We start from the raw sequence: 11,968 nt of genomic DNA on the forward strand, positions 1-11,968 counted from the left end.
TGAAGGGAGCAAGCAGGTCTTCAGTAAGTTCAGGACGAAGGATATTTCCATGACTATAAAAGAGAAAATGACCCCAGGACCTCGGGAGGCTCTTAAAAAATGAGGTTCTCATGGCTATCATAGATGACCCTGGTATAAAGATGGGGGAGTTAGCTCAAGGATGCAGGTGTGCTGCTTGCCAGGGAGCTCAACCCTTGGAGGAGAATATCTGAAGAGAAGACTCTGGCCCTGCAGCCTGAAGAGACAGTACCAGAAGACAGATGGAAGCACCCTGGGCCACTGCAAGGGCTTCTGCAGTTTAGAGCAAAGAGAAGAAGGAAGAAGGGAAAGCCCAGCGTACTGTGTCGGTGGGTGGCAGAGAGGACTTGGCCAAGGGGACAGCTCTTCAGCCGAAGCCCAGGGGAGGCCATAGCAAGGGGAGTCCAGCTCTTTCCACCAGCCCAAGTGTGAGAGCACCCCAGCCTTGTGATCAGAACAGGCACTGGAAGATTGGAGATAGAAAACAACTTGATTCTCCCATGGGGGAAGAAGGCGGCGTCTCCTGTCTACAGGCTAGCAACTTTAAGGAAGACTCCTGGAGAAGGCTCCTCATAGGGAGGCAAGGGAGCCGTGACAGCACGACAGAGACTCAGAGCAAGACAGGCCAAACGGATGTATGGTCAAATGAAGAATACAGATATGCAAGGCATATCTTTTGTCAAATTAGGGCCTCAGGTATAAAGTCCCAGAACTCACAGGCTGCTGTAAGCAACACAAGCTCTAGATGGACTCATAGTGAATGTCTGTTTCTATCAGTGACTAGGAGGAAGTTGGTGAGCCTGGGGTAGGGCTGTGAAAGGCAAATACAGATCAGCCCCTCTCAGGAAGCACGTTTTAATTGTGATTAGTAAAGACTTTGCTCTTGGCTGAAGTTTTGGTAAAACAAATGTTTCACCTGGAGGGTGGAAGGGCCTAAGAAAGTATGCTAATTCTGCCCCAGACCAGGGACGTTAGCCAGAGGCCAGAGTTCAGGGAGGCCTCAGATGGCCCCACGTGAGGCTGACTCTATCAGCCACCAGGGACAGTCCCTAAGGGGGAACGATCGAGGTCTTCTCTGGACTCTGTCCCAGCAGTGCCCCCAGCTGGCCCTGTGACATTGGCCATGTCCCTCCCAGTGTCTGGTTAGTGTCCACAGGTGGCATTCACAGGAGGTTCAGAGCAGGCCACCGAAGACTGAACGTCTGGCTTTGGCAGGTGTGCAATCTACATTATGAAAGACTCCACCCTTCTCTTTAGTCCCAGCCCCGGGGTTTAAACTCTTATAGCCAGAACTCTTCCCCAGCCCCAAGGCCTTTAAACAGTGTTCTTGCCTTGGTGAGGGAGAGAACAGACCCTCAGGTGCCAGCCTGGAGGAGGCCTGGCCTCCGGCTTCCCTAAGCACCATCTCCTGGACGCCAAACCTGGGGAGTCTTCTCTCTACTGTTCTCACAGCCAGGCTCTGTGTGTACCCCTAGAGGTGGCTGGTGTCCCAGAGGCCCAGCAGCCCTCCCCTCTCCTTTGTGCAGGACACTGGGACCTCAGCTCGCTTGGGGGACAGGAAAAGCCAGGTACCTCGCCCCTTCCAGAGAAACACCTGAGGTTCGAGATGAGCCTCCTTCCCCCCCGTCCCAGGTTTATGATATTTGTTCTGAGTCTGCTCAGAGAGACGACATCAGGAGCAGACACGTCGGGCCCTGCCAGCCTCGGCCCTGGCACCTTCCCTAATCCTCCACACCCAGCCCTGCTCGCACATGCGCACACTCACCCACAAAGTATCACACTTTCACACACACTTGTGTCGACACAGGTCCACAGCCCCACACCCCTCGTGCATACCCCTTTCACACACACTTGTGTCAACACAGGCCCACAATCCCACACCCCTTGTGCACACCCAGATGCACACACACACGATATTTGCATTCATTCCCACACATTTTTCACGCACACTCACACTTGCTCACGTGATCTCATCCTACTCATGCACTAATGCACATGTCCTGGTTCACAGGCACAGCCCTCACACGTGCATGTTCACATCCATTCATGCGCTCACTTGGAGACCCATCTTCCCTTTCCCAGTAACATGCCCTCCCTCAAGTGCACACAGATGCCCCCACCATACCCATGTGCTTGAGTCCCCCCCGCCACACTCATGCACGCACAAGCATGCACGCCTGCTCACGGGCGCAGGCTCACATCGCCACTGCGCTCCCTCTCGCCCCCCGCAGACCCCTGACCTGTTGGCTTTTCTGTGTTGCAGCCCTCGCGAGAGCTGGCCGACAGCAGCAGCGAGTCCAGTGACCTCCAGCTGGAGGGCCCCATGTCCCTCGGGGTCCTGGACAACAGCCTTGAGGACTCCCGAGCAGAAGACAGGCCCCTGGTTTTCTTTGACCTCAAGATTGACCATGAAAGTGGGTTCTCCAATGACCACCCCCACCCCTTTCTAGCTTAGTCCCTGAGTCCCCAGGATAAGTGCAGACAGAGCCATCTGCGAGTCCGGGAGAGCCCTGAGCTCTGGCCGATGGCTGCAGCCAGAGAGTGGGCAGAGCACTGGGCCTCCCAGGTATTTGAACTTGGTTCTTTGAATAAGGACATCTGCTTTGACCAGTGCCTAAAGGCTTAAGGCAAGAGCCTCCAGGGGTTCCCGCCCACCCCACCCCCATCTTAGGAAGCCTTGGGAACACGCTTCTAAACAGAAGCACGATGTGAAAGTCGCTGCTGTGAGACCAGCAGTCCAAGCACAGCCTTAGGCCATGACTGCACATTTCTGAATACAGGGCCCATTCGTTCCACGGTAGCTGCACGGGGAGGCCAGCAGAGCCAAGGTCCCAGGGAAATATGACCCCTTCTCCCTCAACTCCACAGTGTTTGCCCTGGCCCTGCAGAAGGCCAGGCCGTGTCCTGCGGCCTGGACTCAATGTGGTGCTCAGCCCAGGCAGACGGAAGCAGCAGGTGTTTCTACAGGACAGAGAAGCAGTTTGCAGACCTCACTGGAAGATTCTGGGCCATGCTTTGCATGGAGTGGACTGGGCAGGTGTGCTGTCTGACCCAGTGCTCTGACAGCTGAGGGCCTTAGCTATGTGACTGATGGGATTGGAGGCCAGGGGAAAGGGAGTGGAGGGCTAGGCAGAGGCAGCGAGGGGTCTCGAGTGCAGGTGGGTGGAGGCTGGCAGAAGACAGAGAGGAGGGGCCTGGAGTGAAAGCGTTTGGTGAGCTCGGGAAGGTGGCGGGGCAGGAGGGAGCTGGACTCCCAGCAGGGGAGCAAGGGGGCGTGGAGGGCAGCCCCGCCTCCCCTTGGGAGCCAGGGTCAGAGCTGCACGTGAGGCTGATGTTTGTTTCCTGCCAGCAGGCCCCAAGGTGGAGTCTCTGGATGGGGGGATCGGCAGCCCTAGAGGACCCCCTGCTCCCGGTGGTACCTCGCGGTGCCCTTGGGGCCTCACGCTGCCCTTCTCTCCTGCCCAGCCCAGAAGATTAGCCAGCTGGCAGCCGTGAACCAGGAAAGCCAGTTCCGCGTGATCATCCAGCCCAAGGCCTTCAACATCTACTCCAAGGCCGTCTCCCTGGAGGTGGGGCTGCAGCACTTCCTGTGCTTCCTGGGCAGCATGCGTCGGCCCATCCTGGCCTGCTATAAGCTGTGGGGGCCCGGCCTCCCCAACTTCTTCCAGGCCCTGGAGAACATGAACAAGCTGGGGGAGTTCCAGAACGCCATCTCAGGCTTCCTGGCCGCCCTGCCCCTCATCCGGGAGTGCGTGCCCGGGGCCAGCAGCTTCAAACTCAAGAGTCTGGCCAAGACCTACCTGGCGAGAAACGTGAGTGGACGCAGCGCCCTGGCAGCCGTCCTGACCATGCGCGACCTGTGCCGCCTCCTCGAGGTGTCCCCGGGCCCCCAGCTGGCCCCGCACGTCCACTCTTTCAGCAGCCTGCAGTGCTTTGCGTCCCTGCAGCCCCTGGTGCGGGCGGCTGTCCTGCCCCGCGCTGAGGCCCGCCTGCTGGCCCTCCACCTGGTCAGCTTCAAGGAGCTGCTGACCGCACACCGCCATGACCCGCAGGGGGGCCTGAAGAAGTACAACCGCTTCCTGAGCCTACAGACCCCCTCGTTGCCCACAAGCCAGCCTGCACTCAACCTGCAGGCTCTGGGCACCTACTTCGAAGGCCTGCTGGAAGGGCCGGCCTCCGCAGGGGCAGGAGGCATTGCAACCCCCTCTGGCTGGCCATAGCTTGGCAGAAAGGGCTTCCCAGCAGAGCTGAGAGGAAGGGATGACTGGCTCAGACCCTTCTGGGGACAGAGAAGGATGGGGTCCCTGAGCCAGGCCCTGCCCATCACAGCAATCCCAGGTCCTGGTCCCCAGTTCTCCTTTGTCATTTGGTCCAGAATCAGTTTCCTTCTCTGGGACCAAATTCCTCTCCTCTAAAAATCCCACAGAGAAGGTTCCAAGGCCAAGCAGCCACCTGCCAAGCAGCCACCGCACAGATCCCTGTGCGGCCCTGGGAGCGCAGGAAAGTTAGCTCACCAGACCCCTGGCCCCTCTCCTCCAGGTGCCAGAACCAGGGAGGTCCCTGGTGAAGAAGGCCTGGCCGCTGGGCTCTCGAAGTGGCCCCCGTATTGCCCCAGCCACCCGATTCCCACTCCCAAGGGTGTCCTTGCCGCTCCTCCCTGACCCCTGGCCGTGGCCCCGGGGGGGACCTTCTGACAGCACCCACAGACACTGCCTGCAACACCAGTGGTCCCACGGGTACATAAGTGCCTTTCAAACCAAACCACCCCTTAGGGATTTGGGTTCTCCTAGCTTTTGCCTGCCCGGAGGCCAGCTCTGTTCACCTCCCCTCTGGAGTATTTTCACCCACAAAGGGCCTCCTCTCAGCAGAGACAGGGGCTGCTGCACCATGCCTGTCCGTGCTTCCAGACTGCAACCCTTCCAAGCCTGCTTCCCTCCTCCTGCCTACACAGATGCCTCCCCTTAGTCGAGGCTTTGCCCTTCACGTTCTCTGCACTGTCCCCGGCCCCCAGCCTTCCTGAGGTGCGTCCTCCAACCCAGCGCCGCTTTCAGTGGACTCCAGGGACCCACAGCATTGGAATCTCCCAGCAAGCTGCTTTAGTGCATTCTCCAGACAATTCTGTTGCCTGCCAAGTTTCAGAAGCATTGCTCTGATAGACTCTCCTCCAGGGAGAAGCAGAGAAGGTCCCGGCCCTGGCCCTGACTGTGTGCGTTGAGTGGAACCCAGGGGAGGGCCTGAGCCCCCACATCCCCACCTGTGAAATGGGCTGGTTAGCCAGCACGGTCCTAGAGCTCGCATCCAGCTCTGCCATTCTGGGGTTTTAGGAATGGACAGCAGGCCTCTGAGGCAGTGGTCAAGGAGGTTTTCATTCTTGAACCTTTGGTCCCAGCCCTAAGCTAAGGTCCCCAACCTTGTGGTCACGCTAGAGGTCAGCAGCAGAACACAGGCAGGTCAGGCCAGTCTCGTGTGACTAGCAGAACCACGGTCCCTTCCCCTCTGCCCCTCTCCCATCCCTCTTCCTTGGCCCCCTGATACTGGGGTGCCTCCATGGCTTCAGCTTTCACGTGGGTGAAGGCTTTGCACGCACACCCCTGCCCCCATCCAGCGGGGGGCCCCTGAAGACCCACTGAGGGATCACGCAGGAACGTGCCATCACGTTGAGAGTGCTGTGGCCCTAACAGTGAACTCGGATGCATTTCAAATAAGATTCCGATTCAAAGTAGGCGCTGGCTCTGAAGCTCAGTAAAACAGGCTGGTGGGTGAGGGGAGGAGGGGGCTGGAGCCTCAGTCTGGCTGTGATGACCATCTTGGCAACAGCAAGGCAGCGCTTGGACCACTCCTCACAGCATCTTCCCCTCAGCCCCACCTCGGGACTGAGCCTGCCAAGCCCAGCCTCACAATGCTTTCTACCTTCAGATGGAGCTGATCACAGGTTTTACAGCAAAGGGCTGTTCTGCCCTCTCTCCACTGTCACAGCCTCTAATAAAGATGTGAATCGTCAAAGCCTGATGCCCCAATCACAAACTCTGCTCAGCCCACCCCAGGAGCCACTGGGCAGCCTCTTGCCTGGCAAAGGGGGCACTTGCTGGCATATCTGTTCTTTGTGGGATGTCTTTCAGGACTTAGCAGAGCTGAGAGGCCCTTGTTGCTCAGGTATGGGCCTCAAGGATAAGAAACCCCATTCCAAGTGGGCAGACCAGGGTGGGCCTGTCTGGGATCATGTCCAAAGCGGGGAGCCACCTGGAGGGAAAGAAGCACCCACTTCAAGAATTACCCCCTAGAGGGAGTCAGAGACCAGGGTCTGTAGGAACTTTACCTCTGCTGGAAAATCCTGTACGCTGGTTGTCACAGATGGAGTTCTCATTAGTGCCTGCAGGGATTCCCCTGGCACAGGCAGTGTAGGAATTAGCAACCCCCCTGGCCTGGGTGACGAGCCAGGTAATGTGATTTGAGCAGTGCCACTGCCCTTAGCCCCACCTACCTGTCCCAGGTGCCCAAATTCCAGTCCTGGAGTTTTAGTGTCTAATTGCAAATCCAAATATGTCTCTTGTGCTTCATCTTTGAATCCTATCTCAGGTTTATCCATGTCAACTAACCACAAGTTTGCTGGGCTAGAAGTCAGGGCGCTGAGTTTCAATCCTCACTTAGTTGCCTCTGACTCTAGTCTGGTACATCAAACTCGTCGATGCTTAGGCTCTGACTCTGTAAAATGGCATAATATGGGTTGTTTTTGCCTCATAGGATCTCGTGTGAACCAATGAGAAAATGTTTCTGAAAGTAGCCTTTTAATGTATGAAGAACCACACAAATGTAAGATCTTATTTTACTGACAACAAAGATGACAGTGTTATTGCTTTATAAGTTACAGAAAAATAAACAGATATTGGATCTTAGCAAACAGAGGACTTCGGCTTGTCTTCAGGGGAATAAAGAACAAGATCTGGCATGGAGCAGACAACTTAGTGGGGCTGGAGGGTCCTGGGTCCCAGGGAGCCAGGAAGGAGAGCAGGGGAGTCTGCCTTGGAGTGGTTGAGCAGTAGGTGGCTTTGTGTCCCAAAAATACCCAGATGGGAGGTTTCAGCCACACAGCCCTGGAGCAGACAACAACTTTCCTGTGGCAGCCCAGCTCAGCCCTTCCCAGCCCTCCCCTACTCTCAGGCCCCTTTTTGAGGCCCAAGAGCTCAGGGACACCCCCAGGAAGGTCGCTTGAAAATCTGCTTTAACCTCAACCGTGCTCTTCCTTTCAACTGCACAAAACTCAGCTGCTGCTCCAGTGCTTGGCCCTGCTGTTCCCCCACCCTGCACCCTCCCCTCATCCAGCCCTGGCCGGCCCCACCTCCACCCTTATTCCTACCCTAGACTCACTCTGACCCCTAGTCCCTATCTTGACAATTCTCCATAATTCAGAGTTGACTCTTCACCCTACACCTCCCGCAGGCCCCGCCCCCCCTCGTTCCCCCCCTCCACCTCCTCTGACCTTAGGCTTGTCTCCACCTCACACCCCAGCTGCCCTATACCTAGAGGAAGAGGTCCTTTCTCACCTCTCTTCAGTCCTCACAATTAAGGGAACTACACAGCTAGTGACATGAAATGTCAAGTCAGAGAGAGTCCTACCTTGTGGATCCTGCCCAGACCGAAGGGGAGCTGAGCCAGAGCAGCTCCCAGACTCACCAGCAGAGGGCGCTGCCGCCCCACAGGGTCTGGTGTCGAGGCTGCTGCTCCCCGCGGATGGCGAGGGGTGTGGTGTCAGATAAAGGCTCTGGGTAGCAGCGGTCTTTTTCAAAGTGCCACGCATACTTCCGGTGGTGTGGGAGATATCTTTAGGTAGATGGTGCATGGAGAAACAGTTTTAACGTGTATTTGTATTTATTTTATTTATATTTATAATATAAATATATTTGTATTTTTTTAACATCTATTAGATGTATTTATTATTTGTATTTATTTTAACATCTATTAGAAAAAATAGAGCCAGCCCATCAACACCGTGATTTCTGGAACACGGTTGCTCAGAATGACGCTAAAATGGGATTCTCTACGGGTCTAATTTAAAGACAAATATGAAGTAACTACAAGCTCCGAAGGAACACAGGTATAGCAAAACTTGCGACTGTGGAAGTGGGGGACTTAATTTTGGGAAATACTGGGCTACCAGGGGCATTCGAGTGAGGATTAGAGCTAAGGTTAGGGCCCACGTTAGAACTGGAATAAGATGGGGTGGGGTTAGGAGTTGGCGTGAAGCCTAAGGTTAAGATTTGGGGTTATATCAAATTTAGGGTCATATTTGGTCATTAAGGTTAGGAACTGAGTTAGGAATTTAATTAGGAATGGAGTTAGATAGGGAGTTCCCTGGTGGCCTAATGGTTAGGATTCAGTGCCATCACTGCTGTGGCCTGGGTTCAATCCCTGGTCGGGGAACTAACTGAGATCCTGCAAGCTTCGTGGCATGGCCAAAATATATATTTAAAAAAAAAAAAAAAGGAATGGAGTTAGGGTCACTCTTCAAGATACAGGTGTCACTTTAGCAACAGAAAAGTCCATGAAACTGTGGGCAGGAGCTTCTGAGGAGGACCCCCTAATACAGAGCCTCAAGCGTAGTCAGACTCCCTCCCCATCCTCTTCTAGAAGCATCCAGCAGGGGTTCCACCCGAGCTCACTGAACCCTGGAGAGAGCACAATGACCCATCCCATCCAGGTGTGAAAGCCTCCTGGACAACCAGGTGAATAAAGCTCCCAGCTAACACGACTGAAAGACAACTACGTGCTGGACACTCTTTTCTCATTCAGCACAGCTAACCTCATTTAGTCTCCCCAGACACCCTGTGCGGTTACATCGTCATCCTCGTTCTGTCCAGGACGTGGGATGGGGGTTAGGGCAGGAAGGTGGGGTACCTTGCTCCAGGTCATTCAACTTGAATGTGGCAGAGTTGGGATTTGCCCCACAGGGAGACTGTGGCTACATTGGAGCCCTCTGTGGGCCACACCGCCCGATGCGTTGCCATGCATTTGGGGGGGTGGTTTTCCACCCTCTCCTTCCCGTGCCCTCCTGGTCTGTTGATCTCACATGATGCAGGGCCCAGCAAACTCACACCCCAACCTTCTGGTCCCAGTGTCCCAGAATTTGAACTTATCCTAATTCTATTTTTTTCTTTAAGGACTGTGCTTCTCCAACTTTTTTGCCCATTACTGCCCCCCTGAGGAGCCTTTTTAGACAAATTTTTTCCTAGTCATGACCCCCTCAATGAAATTTTAGTACTGTGATTCCTTAGGATTTTCTATATACAAGATTAGGTCATCTGCAAATAGAGATCATTTTGCTTCTTCCTTACACAGATGTACTGTATATCTGTTTATGTTCTGTGGTCCTTTGGAGGGTCAGAAACCACTGGAATATCTAAGGTTATTAGTGCCCTCTCCACCCTGGACCAATTTTCATCCTCTCTGGGGCAATGTCCCTGTTGAGAATGCATGATTTAGGGTAAGAGCCTATCCCCAGTTATAATGCAAGTAAGAAGCGTCATGGTGGGTGTTAGTCCCTCCATGGGGCTCAGTTCACAGGTCGGGGTGAGGTGAGAATAGGCTACAGGGAGCTGGGAGGGAACGTGGGCAGAGGTCTCTGAGGACATACTTCCCCGGGGTGGCCTTGGTCCTGGACTCAGTCCCAGGCCCAGGTCCAGGATGAGCCTGGGGACAGGGAGGGACGCGGTCCGCACCAGCACTTATTTTTGTCTCGGAAACCAGGTGTCAGCTCCAAACCTTTTGGACCTGAATAAAGCAAATGCCTGTGGGGACTCTACTGAGAGAAGGATCAAGAATTTCAACTGACTCCCCCTCTCGAAAAACAAAACAAAAAGTTTGAAAATCTCTACCCACTCCTACAAAATGCATTTGCTGCCCACACAGGGAGAAATTCCTTCATTCTTGGCTCAAGGCACTTCCTTAAACTCAGCCCAGAAGAATTCTTTAAAGACCAGCTGCCTGGACTTTGCTAAAGTCAGTTTATAAACATTATAAATATCCCAAAGTTGATAGCCAAGCAGATTACAAAAGCTAGCTAGCAAACCACAGAAATTTTCCAGAAAGTTATCCCGCCAAACCAGTGTGATGGGAAATATTGTGAAATCCGGTGTCGCTTGTCTGATCGTCTAAAACTGAGTTCTTTGTGCAGACCAAGTTCAGAGGGCCCGGGGGTAGAATTTACCCGAGGGCTGACGCTCTCCTGGAGTCTACAGCCATAAAGCCCTGGCTGGACACCACAGTGGACTGATTCTAGAGTAAATCAGACCAACCAAAGAGGAGGCAGTGGGTGGGTGAGGCTGGGCCCACGGTGGTGGTGCCCTCGTTGAGTCTGCTTGGGGTGGGCAAGGATGCTGAGCAGTAGTTAGGACGTGGGCTTTGGAGGGACCTGGTTCAAATCCCAGCTCTGCTGTGTGACCTTGAACAAACTACTTAGCCTCTGTGGTCTCATAGGCAAACTGGGGGTGACAATACCTACTTAGAAAATTGTGAAGATTAAATGAGATACATAAAGCACTAAAGTTTGTGAATTGGCAATCCTCAATAAAAAAAAATAACTCTCTACATCCAACGCCACAGAGGAGAAGGCATTTGCTGACTCCCCGAAAGCACTGCAGCCTTCTCCCCTCCTCTCCTCCCTCCCCTCCCTCCCTTCTGGTTCCAGTCCATTTAGGATTTGGGCAACTCTGTCCCTAAATCCTTCTCCTGGTGCCTCTGTCCCCATCTCTCCAAACCTCCTCCACTGTCTCCTCTACCCCGACGGAGTCACCCTACAGGCTGGAGGGATTTACGGTCCCCTCCCTCCTCAGCGCCAACCTGGGTACCAGACACAGCCATCTACAGGCAGGTCACTTTCTGGCAGCACCAACAAAGATGTGGGTTGAACAGAGGAGGTCCTGGGAGAAGCAAATAAACACATCAAGTTTCCAGCTGGGTCTGGAGATAAGGGCTGGGGGTGGGGGGTTGATGGGGAGACAGGCTGAGGTATCTCAGGCGCTGCACCGGTTCACCCTTCCCAGCCTGTCCATGCTGGTTTTGCAGGCGGCAGGAAAGCCTACTGGGGGAACTTCAAAGAGGACATTGCAGAGAACTGCGGGGGGGTCGGGGGAGGCTGTCCCTCCTGGGGATGAATTTGGGTAGGGTTAGGCCTGATGAGGGAGAATGTGAGCTACTGTCCCAGCTGAGGCAGTGGGGAGGGATTCTTAGCGCCAAGGCACAGAAGAGGAAACTGGAACCAAGAAGGGAGAGAAGCTTTTCCAGAAGCCTCACAGGAAGTCAGTGGAAAAGCCCCCAACCCCTGGTCTCCTGCTTTGGATCCCCTTACACTGAACTCTGCCTGGTTGTTACCAAGATGTGGCCATTAGAACTGGATTTGCCCGGGTGCAGATTGAAGGCACGTCTGCATCGGGCCAAGACCCACCCTAGGCGGGGCTCTCCTTCCTCCAAACCTCTGCCCCAGCTGGCAGCCTGGCTGGGGAGCAGCGTGTTGTGATTAGGGCTGCTCCAATCCGGGGCACAACCTCGTCCCTCCCAGACATGTGCATGGCTCTGCTTCTGGTGCCCACGAGCCCTGGAGGAGGACTGCAGCGGGCTAATACAAGAGACCTGAAGTAGGGGCACCTGTCCCACTCCAGAAACAGCTGCCCTCTGCCATTGGAGAGGCCACAACTCCAGAGAGTCTCAAGGGCTTCCTAACCAGCAAGGTCAGCGATGGCCACTGAGCTCAGCTTGCCTTTGACCAGACTGCCCTGGGGAGGGCAACTCAGAGAAGCTGAGTGCTGGGGGCATTTCCCGGCCCTACCTGCTCTGTGACCTCCCTCTTGGCCTGTCTTCTCTCCAATAAAGCAGAGGGGTAGGGAGAGAAGACCTCCAGGCCCTGAGCTCTGATGTTCTGCAACTCTGGACAACTCCCTGTCTGTCCTTTGTCTAAGAC

General features: G+C 54.7%; 1 protein-coding gene across 1 annotated transcript in view; it reads left to right on the forward strand.

Moving 5' to 3' along the window:
• Positions 1-6,906, forward strand: part of PML (PML nuclear body scaffold) — a 44,092-nt gene extending 37,186 nt beyond the window's left edge. Inside the window, 2 exon segments of the mRNA XM_082647831.1 lie at positions 2,282-2,432; positions 3,484-6,906. Coding sequence (XP_082503957.1) covers positions 2,282-2,432; positions 3,484-4,238 — 906 coding nt within the window. The 3' untranslated portion in view covers positions 4,239-6,906.
• The last annotated feature ends 5,062 nt before the right edge of the window (positions 6,907-11,968 follow it).

The sequence above is a fragment of the Grampus griseus genome (assembly GCF_964374135.1).
Source record: "Grampus griseus genome assembly, chromosome: 2".
Taxonomy (NCBI): Eukaryota; Metazoa; Chordata; class Mammalia; order Artiodactyla; family Delphinidae; genus Grampus; species Grampus griseus.